General features: G+C 53.1%; 1 protein-coding gene across 8 annotated transcripts in view; it reads left to right on the top strand.

Moving 5' to 3' along the window:
* Window positions 1–14,549, top strand: part of ITPK1 (inositol-tetrakisphosphate 1-kinase) — a 184,082-nt gene that overhangs the window by 157,208 nt on the left and 12,325 nt on the right. For all 8 annotated transcript variants that reach the window (XR_002785354.2, XM_064292894.1, XM_003408838.4 and 5 more), the window contains 4 exons: window positions 1,843–1,941; window positions 2,437–2,477; window positions 6,446–6,611; window positions 14,365–14,432. Coding sequence is in view for 7 of the 8 variants with exons in the window: in XM_064292894.1 (XP_064148964.1) it covers window positions 1,843–1,941; window positions 2,437–2,477; window positions 6,446–6,611; window positions 14,365–14,432 (374 nt within the window). In the remaining variant the exon portion in view is untranslated. The remainder of the gene's footprint in view (window positions 1–1,842; window positions 1,942–2,436; window positions 2,478–6,445; window positions 6,612–14,364; window positions 14,433–14,549) is intronic.

Below are 14,549 nucleotides of genomic sequence, written 5' to 3'. Positions count from 1 at the left end.
AATTTAATACCAGCAGAGGGGTTCAGAATGTGTTTTGTTTGCCCACAAATGACCCATTTAGCCTTTCCTCAAAGCCTGGCACCAGAATCCTAATGAGGAACTTCTCAGAGAATCTACTGGGTGGACACCCGGAGGTGATGGGCGCTCTTCTGAGACTGGCTCCTGGAGGAAAGCCGGGACGAGGGGGTGAGAAGGGGCTGGCGAAGGGGCTGCGCTGGGGCCCGGCTGCAGGACTTGGGGGCATGTAGTGAGTCTGCTTGAAGGGATTTTGGAGGCAAGACTCAACAAACGTGGTGAGCGATTGGATGGGCCGGGAGTTAGGGTTTTATGGGTCATGTTAGGCAGTGAGCAGGCGAGGGCTGGTGCTCTGTCCATGTGGTGGAATCACTGTATGACGAGGGGCAAGCTCTTTAATCTCTTTGGCCTCAGTTTCCTGCCCCGGGATTATTTTGAGGAATTCAGAGATGATGTATACAAAGCCCTTAGCGCAATCCTGGACATGTGACGAGGACAGTGTGCAACATTGTTCCTGCCATTATTGCTATACCAAGAAATTTTATATATATATATATATATATATATATATATATATATATATATATATATATATATATATATATATATATATATATATATATATTTCAGGTATTCTCCAACCACAACAGGGTTCCGTTCTGACGACTGCATCCTAAATTGGTTCTGTCAGAAGTCGAATATCTCTTCTTTTCTTTTTCTTTAGTTTTTATTATTATTGCCCTTTATTATCAGTATCTTTATAAACCTGATCGTTGTCTTTGGAGATTGGCGTGAAAATGATATCAGCAAATTACATGCTGCAGCCTTGTTTGTGGTATGTGTTACTAACGATAAGATTTAGCAAAAAAAAGGACAATCCTAAGTGTGGTTCATCGTAACTTGAATACGCCGTAAGCCGGGAACCGCCTGTACATACATATGTGTATACACGCAGATACAGTGAGAGCCCGGAGTCAGCGGGACTGCCTCCTTTTTCCAGGTCTAGCAAGTTTTCCGCCTTTGACAGGGTGCAGTCTCACCGCTTTTCTATCGCTCTCTATTAGTGGAACATTGTTGAGCTTTCTTTCTCTGACAGGTTTTTGCCTTCTGCAGGTTCCGGCTTCCACAGGTGTTACTGTATATATGTTCTGAGGCTGTGTGTATGTATGTATGCGTACGTACACACAGCCTCAGAATCTTATGTGTGTAATCGTATGCACATACACACACACACATTTATGAAAAGATTGGCCTGCCACCCTGATACCCGTTGGCATCTCAGGAGGCCTGGGAGACTGGGTGGGGATGGGTGGAGATGAGCGTACCACATGTGTGCTAGGTCGAGCCGACTGAGAGCTTTACCCACAGCTCCAGGCAGGAACCATGATTATTGCCATCTTGTGGATGAAGAGACAGGCACAGCACAGTTAAGAACCTGCCCCAGGTCACATGCCTAGTCAGTGACTGAGCTGGAAGTTGGACCCAGGCCATCTGGCTGCAGGACCTAATGGCTGTGCTTTGGGCTTGTGGGAGTCAACTCCAGGTGGCCCAGTGTATAAAGACCAAGTTCACAAGTCAGGTGTTCAGCCCTTGCTGGGCGTCTAAATCGTCAGGCAGCAGAGCTGGGAGTAGGCCAGGTGTGCTGACTGCTCTCTCCTCCCCCTAGACTCTGGACAGTGGGGCTGGGGGCAGGTCAGGCGTGCTGACTGCCCTCTTCTCCCCCTAGACTCTGAGCTGGGCATGTCGACCACTCTCTCCTCCCCCTAGGCTCTGGGCAGTGGGGCCTGGGGCAGGCAAGGTGTGCTGACCACTCTGTCCTCCTCCTAGATGACCGCATCTGCTCTCCACCCTTCATGGAGCTCACAAGCCTGTGCGGGGATGACACCATGCGGCTCCTGGAGAAGAATGGTCTGGCTTTCCCATTCAGTACGTACTGCATCCAGAGCGAGTCTGGCCTGGGCCCAGCTGCTCCCCGCCTCTCCTGACCATGAGACCCGTGAGGGATCAGAGGCCCTGAGCTCAGCTGGTCCAGTGGGGAAGGCCCTTGGGGCTGCCCACAGTCCCCCTGGTTTTGAACTTGCCCAAGTGTGTGTGTGGGCCTCAGCTGTTGAAGAGCATGACCTGGAGCCCCGCCGGCCCACTCTACTCCCCCCCCCGCCCCCGCACTGTCCCCATCGCTGGTGCAGGCAGAGGGCTCCTCTTCCTGGCCTGGTGGCCTCTATCTGCATTACCCTGAGGGCAGGTAACTGCCATCATCAGGCAGAGCCAGCACGTCCCAGGGCCTCCCACCTGCCCCTTCCCCATGTGGCACAAGAATTCTGAGAGCTGCTTCCTGGACTCGCCATGTCTCTGCTGTATCGGCCAGGCCCAGCTTTGATGGTCTCACTAATTCCTCTCTGCTTTTCTCTCCCCTGTCCGTAGTCTGCAAAACCAGAGTGGCTCATGGCACCAACTCTCACGAGGTGAGTGGAAGATTGCATCCCCCTCGCCTCTGTCCCACCTCCTCCTTTCAAGTCCTAGTGTCTCCCTGGGACGCAGCTGTCCATGTCCACACCTGCTGTCCTGCTCCTGCTCCCCCCGGCTCCTTGATAGGCAGCTTCCTGTCTCCCTCCCACCCTTCCCCCCACCCTGGGGCTCCGAAAGAGCCAAGCAGAGGCAGCACCAGGCTCTGTGTGGTGGCCCCCTCTTCATCTCTGTGCCCATCCATTCCCAAGGCCAGGATGGATGTGCTGGGGGCCCGTCTGTCCCCTGTAGAACCCATGAGAGCTGCATCTGACCTGTTCTTGGCTTTCTCTGGGTTCACGTTGTCCATCACTTACTGGGCACCTGCTTTGTGGCAGGCACTGGACGGGGCCCAAGTCAGGGCATTAACATAGAAGATTCGGTCACTCCCCACAAGGGTCTCTCAGTTCTGCTGAATTTAAATGGGGGAGGAGGAGAAGAAAAGGAGAACCACACCTGCTGGCATGAGTTGGTTTAGCCAGCGATCCATTCATTCTTTCATTAACTTGGCGATGTTCCCGGCCTTGCCTCGGGTGCCAGGGAAAGGAAGCAGAAGACGGAATTCCTGTGCAGGTGGGGCCTGCCCAGTAGGCGATGAAGTCCTTAGAGGGTGTGGTGCAGGGGAGGTGAGCGAATGAGGCATGTTGGGACAAGGAGAATGGGTGCCACACAGGGCCCCACTGGGTCCCCAGGGACCACACCCTGCGATGTTTCATCCAGGCTGCCCTCTCTCTGTGCAGCCCAGCCTAGGGCCTCCCCATTAGGCCCAACTGAGGGTACCCTGGAGGCCAGGCTGGACGGGTGGACAGAACATGGTTCAGGCAGCAGACGTTTGAACATTCCACAGCTCACCTAGTGGGCCCTGCAGGGACAGCCTGTCCCTGGGCAGCCCCACCCTCAGTAATGCTCCCTAGGAGCTGACAACTAAACACGAAGGCCCCGGTACATTGACCTATTATAGATTTACATGGTGCTATTTTTTTTTTTTTTATATGGAAACCCTGGTGGCCTAGTGGTTAAGAGCTATGGCTGCTAACCAAAAGGTCAGCAGTTCGAATCTACCAGGCACTCCTTGGAAACCATATTGGGCAGTTCTACTGTGTCCTGTAGGGTCACTATGAGTCAGAATTGACTCAGTGGCAACGGGTTGTATGGGTTTTTAATTTATCCCTGTTGGCACAGTGGTTAAGCACTCAGCTGCTAACCCACCAGCTGCTCCACAGGAGAAAGATGTGGCAGTCTGCCTCCGTAAAGATTATGGCTGTGGAAGCCCCATGAAGCAGTTCTACTCTGACTTATAGGGTCATTATGAATTGGAATCGACTTGACGGTATTGTTTCTTATTTATCCCTGGCAAACATTTATAGGGAATGTCTATAAGCAGATAGCATCGTACAGCTTGGTGCCTGCTGTGGTGGGGTTGTCCAGCCAGGGGTGTGCCCATACTCATGGGAAGGAAGGTGGGGACATCTCTCTGAACCATCACGCACTGCCGAAGTCGCCCTCTCCTAGGCCGGGATCCCTCATCCAGGCTTCCTGCAGGGGCAGCGCCCTCAAGGGTGGGCTCCCTGGCCAAGCCCAGGGATGGAGCAGTAGGGCTCAGCTCAGCCAGAACTGTTCATGGAGCCCTACCCCTTCACCAGCCCCAGCGCCCACCTGCCAGCCTCCCACCTGCCCCCTTTTACCACCTAGTAGCCCCTGTGCATGTCAGTTTCTTGGGGTTTTCAGGATGGAAGGATGAGCGTAAGCTTTGTTTGATAACAGAATCCAGGGACCACCCTATATCAAAGAGGTCAGTGTGGGAGGAGAGGAGCTACTTCCGTTGTTCACACAAGGTTAAGACCTGGGACTCTGGACTCACACAGAGTCCAGGCTAGCCACTGTGCCTTGGGCAGATGACACAACCTCTCTGAGCCTCAGTTTCTCACATCTGTAACTGGGGGTACAGTGAGTTAGTGTGAAGGATAAGGGAGTCACCACCCATAGAGCTGTTGCTGTGGGCCTTGGCACAGAAAGTGTTCAGTAAATTCCAGGGCCGTGAAGCTAGTGAGCAGCCAGTTGCTCTGGAGCATGCTGGGTAATTGCAGAGGGGGTGGGGCATGAGCTCCACCCTCAGGAGGCCCCTCATTGGCCTGGAGCGTTGACCCTCGTGTGTGATCAGTGCCCTCAGAGGAGGTTCCAGTCACCCCTCATCCATCTTACGGAGTCTGGTTGCACCGTGCGCTCCCTGTCCCACCGAGGTGCTTTTCTCATCAGTAGCCAGCAGAGTGCACTGTTCCACCCAGGGCCCCCCCCGCCCCCTCCCCCCACCCCCAGAGACTGAGACCAGGACACTGTCCTGAGCATATGTAGACCTCCCAGGAGGACGGAAGATACCACTGTGTTGCATGCTTGGCTTTAGACAGGAAAGCGGGTGTTTCTGGATGGGGTCATCTCCCATATGCCAGCCTGCCCAAGCCCTCTTTTAATTCCTGGCCCCTAGCTCAGGCCAGCCCCAGCCCGGTCTAGGGCAGGGATTTGGAACTGGTTGAATAAGTGAACGAAGAGCCACCAACCAAAACTGGGACTGGTTGCCAGAACTACTCCATTTTCATTTTTATGTTCACAGAGCTGTTTGGATCTTTTGTTTTGTTTTGTTTTGTTTTGTTTTGTTTTAAGCCAGCTCCAAGCAAACTAGTTTGACCCATAGTGGAATCTCTCTTTTTTAAAAAAACAAACTACTGAGCGAAAAGCTCCCACTGTCCTTGAGGCTGCCCCATGCTGGTTGTTACTGCTATTTTACAGATGAGGAAACGAAGCTTAAGCCGCCAGCCAGTGCGGGAGCTGGGATTCGAACCCTTTTCTGATCCCCCCAGCCCCTCCTCACACATACACGTGCACTTTCTGTTTTTCCTGTGAGGCCTGCATTTCTGCTTCTGCCCTGCCCAGCTGAGTGCCCGGCACGTAGAGGACAGCACTCTGTGACAGTTGATGTGGAGGTGGCAGCCGGTGCAGGCGGCCAGCTGTCCAGGCCCCATTATCCCTGCTCAGCTGGCCTTGGGCATCTGGTGGCTCTTTCCTGGGGCCCGGTGGGCTGAGGGATTAACTGTGACCCCAGCACTGACAGCTGACTCGAGGTTGCCGTGGGCCGACCCCTCTGTCCCTTTGTCCTTAAAGCAGACCCAGCCTTGGCCAAGGTGGAGAGTTTTTCTCAGCAGCCCCTCTGTTCTGCCTACCTCAGTCCCCTCCAAGTCCTCTCGTCAGAACCTGTGCCCCCAGGGAACCAGGAGCAGCCTGCACTGGGCCCTACAGGGGCCTTTTCCTGCTTCTTGAGAGTCTGTGTGGTTTAGTGGGGTAAGGGGGCAAGGCCTGGTGCTGGGTAGATCTGGGCTGCATTCCAGGCTCCCTCACATTCCAGAAAATCTCTTCTCAGGGCCTCAGTTTCCTCATCTGTAAAAGGGGGATGATGATGGTGCCCACCTCAGAGGTGCATTGTGAGGGTGACACCAAGTGTAACTCACATAAAATGGTTGGGATGGGGACTGGCGTATCGTGGGCACCCACCAGGGGGCAGTTCTTGTTATTGTACAGGCTTGAACCTGATCCAGAGCTTTCTCCTCCTGCCTCCCCCTCCCAGGTCTTAGTGCAAGAGCCTCTAGGTAGTCATGAGGGCTGAGTAGTGCCCAACCCAGGGGGTCCCATTCCCTGAGACTACAGTGTGAATAGTGCCCCTGGAGTTGTGTAGTATACAGCCTGTGCAACCTTCCGTGGCAGGCCTGGTAGATGCAGGATTTCCAAACCCCACAGCATGAGTGACCCCCAGGGGTTCTTGAGTCCCACTCCGTTCACCCTGCATGACACTCTTCTGGGCCTTGGTGGTGGGGCTCTGGAATGCTCCTGTGTCCAAGCTGGTGGACTATGATGGAGCCCTTGATCCCTGTCTCCCCAGATGGCCATTGTGTTCAACCAGGAGGGCCTGAATGCCATCCAGCCGCCCTGTGTGGTCCAGAATTTCATCAGCCACAATGCCGTCCTGTACAAGGTGTTTGTGGTGGGCGAGTCCTACACTGTGGTGCAAAGACCCTCGCTCAAGAACTTCTCTGCTGGCACATCAGGTAACCACGCCTTGCGCCGTCTTGGCTGTTCTGGGCCCAGGGCACAGCTGGGACGTGGCCACAGCTGCCTGTTCTTCAGCCCTTCCCCTGTCACCCTGTGTTATTTTGGGGGGAGGGGGTGGGGAAGAGAGCATCTGAAGGTTGAAACATTGCATATGTACAGTAGATAGAAAGATCTTAGTACGAGTAAAATACCCTTGGCCCACCAGGTGATTGCTGGGAACTCCAGCCACCCAGCCACTGGTAACTCCAGGAAGCTTCTGGAAGTTTTCTGTACTGAAGATACCTCTGGGGTCACCTGTGCAGTAACGAGACTTGGGGGAGAAACACGCTCGAGTGAGCATAGCCAGCCCACTGTTGGTCAGCCCTTCAGGGAATCAAGGGAGGAATGGATCCCACATTTTTTTGAGCAGGACAGAACTGCTTTCTCGTGTCTTCCTCATTGTCTTGTTTTCCAAATGAGGAACCAGAAGCTAGCTCACTTGCTGCTTCTGTAGCTGCTGAACTGTCAGTGCCCTGTTAGAGGTCAGCAGCTGCTGGAACACAGGACTCCCTAACTGTGGGACCTCGGGGCCTTGTAAAGAGGGCACCATCACCCTGCCACGCCTCCCTCCCCGGACTGAGGATCTTGGCAGTAAGCAGGTTTTACATCATTGGGTGATGCCTGCTCAGTGTCCCTCAGGTGTGACACGGTGGTGTTCTTTGCACAGTGCTGTGTCATTTGGAGTATGTTAGGTGACCTTCACACACATAGCCAGTAGACCCAGCCAAGAACTGTCATGTCCATAGCTTTTCCTACACCAGCTATTCACCCTGTTCACCAGGCCTGACACCAGGTGACCCCTGGCCCTTTCAAAAACTAACGCAAAGATTAAGATTTGCCATCATTGGAGCTGTTCAAAAGAATGTTCTCGGGTTCAGAAGGCATCCCTAAGGAAGTTCTAGAAACTTCTGAAACAGTGGCAGCATCTCTGGAATAAATGCAGCTGTCTAAGAGGACTCCTTGGAAGGATGTTTAATTGTCCTGGCGTGATTTGTTCATACACGTTGTACGTTTGTCTCTTCAAGGGGAAATGCGCCTTTACTGGCAGCTTTGAGATACCCAGGCTCGGTCTTAGCAAACAGATGTGTCTCCTTAGAGCCCCTCCTTCTGGGACTCCCTGCCGCCATCCATACCTTGTAGCTTTTGAAAACGGCTCTTCTAGAATGAAGTGCAGCTGTTCTCATCTTCCCCTCTCAGCTGTTCTTCCCCAAATGACATTTTTCTTACCAATACCACAGCGCAGAGAGTAGCCGCTTTGGAAACGTGCATCTGTTTTCACTTCCTTTCTGGGTTCAGCAGCCTTCCAGCTAGGCCTGAGGCTGGATTTTCAGGGTTCAGGACACCCTAACACGGGTTCCAGCACCTCGCCGCTGGGATCAAGGGGGAGGGGGCAAATGTTTGGAGGGGTCTTTTTGTCTGTGACCTTATGTGTGCAAGAAGTGGTGGCACAGATGGTTAAGCACTCAGCTGCTGACCAAAAGGCTGACCATTCGAACCTAGCCAGTGACTCCGTGGCACAAAGACCTGGCGATCTGCTCCAATAAAGATTACAGCCGAGAAAACTCTGTAGGGGCAGTTCTCCTCTGTCACGTGGAGTCACTGTAAGTCGAAAACGACTCAGCAGCACCTAAGAACAGTAACACAATAACGGATGTGGGCAAGAAGAGGCTGAACCTGTATGAGACCACTACTGTAAAAACTCATGAAAAGGTTTACATACAAAAAGAAACAATTTTTGATGCTTATGGGGAGGGGAGGGGTGGGGATGGAAAACCACTAAATAGGCAATAGGTAAGTAGTAACTTTGGTGGAGGGTAAGACAATACACAATACTGGGGAAGCCAGCACAGCTTGTCCAAGGCAAGGTCATGGAAGCTCCACAGATACATCCAAACGCCCTGAGGGACCAAATTACCGGGCTGAAGGCTGTGGGGACCAGGGTCTCAGGGAACGTCTAGCGTGGTTGGCATAATGTAGTTTATAACGCAGTTTATAAAGAAAATGTTCTACATTCTACTTTGGTGAGTAGCGTCTGGGGCCGTAAAAGCCTGTGAGCGGCCATCTAGGGTACTCCACTGGTCTCACCCCTTTGGGAGCAAGGAAAAATAAAAAAAACTAAACATACAAGTAAGATTAGTCCAGAGGACCAATGGACCACATCTACCACGGCCTCTACCAGACTGAGTCCAGTACAACTAGGTGGTGCCCGGCTACCACCACTGACTGCTCTGACAGGGATCACAATAGAGGGCCCAGGACAGAGCTGGAGAAAAATGTAGGACAAAATTCTGACTCACGAAGACCAGACTTGCTGGCCTGACAGAGACTAGAGAAACCCTAAGAGTGTGGCCCCCAGGCAGCCTTTTAGCTCAGTAATGAAGTCACTCCTGAGGTTAACCCTTCAGCCAAAGATTAGACAGGCCCGTAGAACAAAATGAGACTAAAGGGGCACAGCAGCCCAGGGGCAAAGACTAGAAGGCAGGAGGGGACAAGAAAGCTGGTAATAGGGAATCCAGGGTTGAGAAGGGAGAGTGTTGACATGTTGTGGGGTTGTTAGTGTCATGAAACAGAATGTGTACTGTCTAATGAGAAACTAGTTCTGTAAACCTTCATCTAAAGTACAATAAATAGAAATGTAAAAAGAAAAAGGAACAAAAAAAGAAAAAATAAATAAAAAATGCTGACTACAGTTGCACCGCAGCTGACTGCAGAGGGGTGCGTGAGTCCGGCTACAGCCAGAAGACCCCCGAGACAGTAGATTCTTGAGCAGTAAGAAGTGGTCATTGTTTTAACCCATTGAGTTTTGGGATATGTTGTTCTACAGCAGTAGTTAACTGATACATCCTATAAAATACAAGCTACTGGACCGGCATTCAACCAGTTATTATGTACTTCTTCTGTACCTTGTACCGTGCCCATACATGATTGTTCATCGCGAATCTCATGGTGATCCCACAGAGTTTTTGTTTGTTTTTTTCTAAAGAAGAGGCTGACCTTTTAAAAAAAAAAAAAACTTTCTTTTTCCTAATTTTTTAAAATTACATGCTTTAAGTCAATGGGAACGGTGTTAAGAATAATTATAACTTATACAGTCTTTTTTCTTTTTTACCAAAATCACTGTACCGCTAAAAGAAATTTACCACCAGATTTCTTTCCTTATCCGTCCAACAAGCATCCTCCCCTCCACCCCCGCCCCCTTTTGTCCTCCTGGTTTTGAGATGCTGGGCCGGTTTCTCTGGGCCTGGGGTTGGCAGAGGCAGAGTGGGACCTGGATCTTGCATCTTTAAGGATTCCTGTGGGTGTCTTCTCTCATGCCCCCCCCAGGGTGCCAGTTTACCATGAAATGCAGACCAGGACTGAACAAATACATGACAAACACATAGTGGAACACAGAGGTGAGGGAGAAAGGTTAACTTGCATTCGGGGAAACTCAGTAGCTGTTTGGGTGCTTATCTGCCCATCGTCCCCAAAGCTCATTTTGTGTCCACTGTCCTCCGGGCTCCAGGCCAGGGAGCCGGTGTGGCGTTTGTTCCATTTGCCTGAGTGCTGTTCTGCCTGATGTAGTGTGACATCGTGTAATGGGACAAGCACAGCAGGACAGTGGCCCTGCAAGCTGGACCCGTGGAGAGGAGCTTTGGGGGGCCTGACTTCTACCAGCCTCAGCCCCCAGCTCCCTCGTTCCTGTGGATCTGTGTGGCAGTTCCCATACGGAGAGGTGGTGGCTCCTTGGATGGGGTTTTTGGACCTGGGATGGAGACAAGGACACAAGTCTTCATTCCAAACTGCCATTTTCTTTTGATTCTAAGGTGCACATTTGTTGTGGTAGCTGCTGTTATGGTTAGTTGCCGTTGGGTTGGCCCCTGACTCATGCCAACCCATGCACAGCAGAACCGGGTGTTGCCCAATCCTGTTCCATCTCCGTGACTCGTTCTGGGTTGGACTGTTGTGATCCTCTGGTTTTTATGGGCTGATTTTGGAACTAGATCCCCAGGCCTTTCTTCTTACTCTGTCTCTCAGTCTAGAAGCTCTGCTGTAACCCGTTAGCATCATAACAATACGCAGGCCTCCCCTGACAGACACATGGTGGCTGTACACTGACTGAAAATTGACCCCGGGTCCCCCACGTGGAAGGCAAGAATTCTGCCGCTGAGCCACCCCTGCCCTTGTGTCTCACTGCCAGGTTCATCTCGCACTTGCTGTTGGCTAGACCTGCAGTCATGTTCTTACAGACAGGATTGATGTTTCCTCAAACCAGTCGCCAGGCACACACCAGACTCTGCCTGCGGTTGCCCTTGGGGGAGATTTTTTCCTCTCTCCACCCAGTGCCAGGGTTAAGATGAGCAGCTTTCTTTGCTCTTCCTTTCTGTGTGGTGGGTTCATTTCTCATTTACTTTTACTTTGAGGGTACAGCCCCCTGAGCATCCAGCTTTATGCAGGGGTCCTCTATTACACTCCCCATCTTGGGCCTTTTTCCTTTAGAGGTACATAAAGGGAGCTTACAATGTAGAGCAGGGGCAGCAAACTTTCTGCGAAGGGCCAGATGGTACATCTTTTCAGCTCCCCCAGGCTAGTCAGTGCTGCTCTTGTTGGGAGAAGGCAGCTGTAGGCAATATACAAATGAGTGAGTGTGGCTTTGTTCCAATAAAACTTTATTTACAAAAACAGCTGGCAGACCAGGTTTGGTCTGCAGTTTACTGACCCCTGGTGGTGCAGTGGTTAATTGCTCAGCTGCTAACCAAAAGGTCACCAGTTTAAACCCGTGGAAGAAAAGACCTAGCAGTCTGCTCCCGTATTGATTACAGCCTAAAAAAAACCCTACAGGGTAGCTCTGCTCTGTCCTATAGGGTCGGTATGAGTTGGAATTGACTAGGTGGCATACACCAAAAACAACCTGGAGTGTCTCAGATTCAGTGGAATTGACTGAACCTACCATGTACCATGTACAGGGAACAAGATAAAGATAGTGAGCTGAGCTTCCTGCCCTCATGAACTTACATTCTAGTGCGAGAAACTACAAAGAAGAAGACAAATAATAGAGAGCTAACTGTGGCCTGAGATACAGGCCCCAGAGAGGACAGCGTGGGTTCTAGGACACCAGTGGGTGCGGGAGCCCCTTGGGAAGGGTGCCAGCATGGCCTCTCTGAGCAGGTGATGTTCAGGAACTGGCAGCAGACCTGGGCCACCGTCTGCAGGACTCTGTTTGCACACCCCCGTAAAAAAAGAAAGGAAAACCCCAGTGAAGACATGCAGAGGAGACGAGGGAGATTGAAGACAGTGGCCACAGCTCCCATCTGCACGTGGAATTGCTGGGATACTGTGGGGCTTCTCTGGCCGTTTACTGTTTTCTTTTGAACCTGTTTTTCTCATCTGGGAAATTGGGACAAGGTCACTCATGGACTCCTCATTGCCCTCCCTCTGCCCTTCACTGTAGGAAGGGGTGGTGGTTCCCCACCCGTGCTATGTGTGACTCAGGACTAGTCCGAGGTTCACCGACTGGATGGGGCCCCTGAAAGCTGGGGTGCTTGTGTGAACAAAGGCCTGTCCGGTCTGTGTGTGCCCCTGGGTTCCGGGTGTCTCAGGCTGCCTAAGGAGTTCATGCTGAGAGGCTTTAGCCAGGGCTCTTTCCCAGGGGCTCTGACCCTTCCTGTGGCCTCAGCTTCCCAGAGTCTCTTGGGGCACAGGGAGAGGCTAGAAGCAGCTCCCGGATAGGAGCCGAGCAGAGGCATCTCGCACTGCCCTGCCGAATGGTTCCCTGGCCACAGCTCCCCAGGTCACAGCCAGGAAGAGGAAACAGCCCACTTTGAAAGGGGCCAGACTTCAGGTCTTCTCACCATGAGAAGTTATCGGTGGTGTGTTCTGTCCTGTCCTGCGGGCATCTGTTAGGCCGCTCTGTGTCAGCTTCTTCCCTTCCTGGCGTGTGCCCTGCGCCCTTGGTGGTTTCCGTGGGCATCTTCAGGCACCCAGCCTCCCTGGACTTTTCTCTGCCTGGCCCTCGGTAGCCCTTCCTGTCTCCTCTGGCCACGGCCCTGGGGACCCAAGGGCTTGTGGGTGGGAAGGCACCTTGACCTTGGTGGGGCCAGACTGGGCTGAACATCAGGACAGGAAGGTGGGCATGCCCACAGGAGGCCAGGATGCCCATGCCAGCCTCTGAGCCCAGCTCTGGCCATTGGCCCAGGGGGCTTGGCCACCCCCGCAGGCTCACTCTTGTTGGCCCCCAGAGGTAGAGCCCGGGCGGGCGACCTGGTGCAAGCCCTGCAGGGTATTTATTTTCCCCAGGCTCCTCCCCAGGATCGTCTCTTGGGCCCCCCGTCTGGACCGGCTCTGGTCGGAGCGGCGACATCGGGGCGGCCAGGGGCCTGTGCGCGCCGCTAGCGGGAAGGACGCCAGGTACATCGAGTGCTCGCCTGCTTGGCCTCAGCCCGAATCATTTCCTGATGCATGATTGCTGCGGGACCGCAGAATCTTCAGGCTGGTGGGGACGGTGGGCAGAGGGGGCTGGCACCCCCGGCCTGGCCCCTGCACACAGTGGCGCTCAGCCAGGGCCTCCTGTCCTTGCCTAGGGGCGAGCACTATACTCACCCTGAAGGTTTAAGCAGAGGCTGCAGGGCCATGGGGGCTCACTGCTCAGGACCGTCCCTGCAGCTCTTGGGGGAGGTGATGGACTAGAAGCCTTGGCCATAACTCCTGGCCCTGAAGCTCCATGATTTCGTGATTCTTGCATTCTTGGCCCCCGCTTCCAAGTGCTCGAGAGCGTGTTTCCATCCAACTGTCCAACTGTTCTTCCGTCAGATGACCCTTGTTTATTCCCCCAAGACATCTCTTGCTTGGGTACTCAAGTACACTATTTACAAGTCACTGTCATCTCTATGGGGCAGTTCTACTCCGTCCTATAGGGTCGCTATGAGTCAGAATCGACTCGAGGGCACTGGGTTTTTTTCTGGGTCATTATTCTTGGATTGGGTTCCTTCTCTGGTAGCCACCATGGGACTGAGGGCTTGGGATGTGGTGGGGCCCAGGTTGGATGCAGATCAAGGAAGTGTGGGCAAGGAGGTGGAGGGCGTCCCAGGGGGCTGCGTGGCCTCCAAAGCCAGACAGAAACGTTCGTCTGCCTTCTTGGATGGGTCCTGCTGAAGCCCATGCTCTGGTTTCCTGTTTTCCTCTAAATAGTTGGGAAACAACAGAACCCCTTGTGTTTTAAGTGCTCCTGTGCCAAGAGGCAGCCTGGCTTTTCTCCATAGCGTGTTCCTTGAGGGCTACCCCGAAAGAGAGCCCCATGGGCAAATACGGATCAGGTGGGGCATGCTGGATTGAGTGACGTTCACCAGACCTCTCTGCCCTAGGACTCCTCAGGTGTTATGGATTGGAGTACACAGCAGTTCCCACTTACTTAGCACCGCTTCCTACCCACCCCCCTTTTGGTGATGTTGCATAAAACACATTGGGAATGGGGCCTTAGGGTGCTGGGGAAGCCAGGTACGGCACTGTAAAGTGGTAAAGGGGTAGCAGGGGTCATTGTTATGTGGGAAGGAAAAGCGGAACAGGCCCTGACTGGGTACATGTCTGTCCCTGGTGGTTGACATCTCCTTGAGGTAGCTGCAGCCGACTGGCTCCCTCAGGCACAAGGCCGCGTGCCCGCAGTGGGGCGGCACTGCCCCCTGGTGTCGGGAGGTGGAGCAGTTGTGACTGGTGCCTCCTCTCTGCTTGTTTCAGACCGCGAGTCCATCTTCTTCAACAGCCACAACGTGTCGAAGCCAGAGTCCTCGTCAGTCCTGACTGCGGTATGTCCTACCCCACTGCAGCGGCCTGGGGTGGGGCTGCCCTCACTGGGGCCAAGCTTTCCAGGGCAGAGGGGAAGGAGGCCACAGAGGTTCCAAAGACCCTTGCTGCTTTCTTGC

Source organism: Loxodonta africana, chromosome 10, assembly GCF_030014295.1.
Source record: "Loxodonta africana isolate mLoxAfr1 chromosome 10, mLoxAfr1.hap2, whole genome shotgun sequence".
In the NCBI taxonomy this organism is placed as follows: domain Eukaryota; kingdom Metazoa; phylum Chordata; class Mammalia; order Proboscidea; family Elephantidae; genus Loxodonta; species Loxodonta africana.
This window is presented reverse-complemented; position numbering and strand designations above follow the sequence as displayed.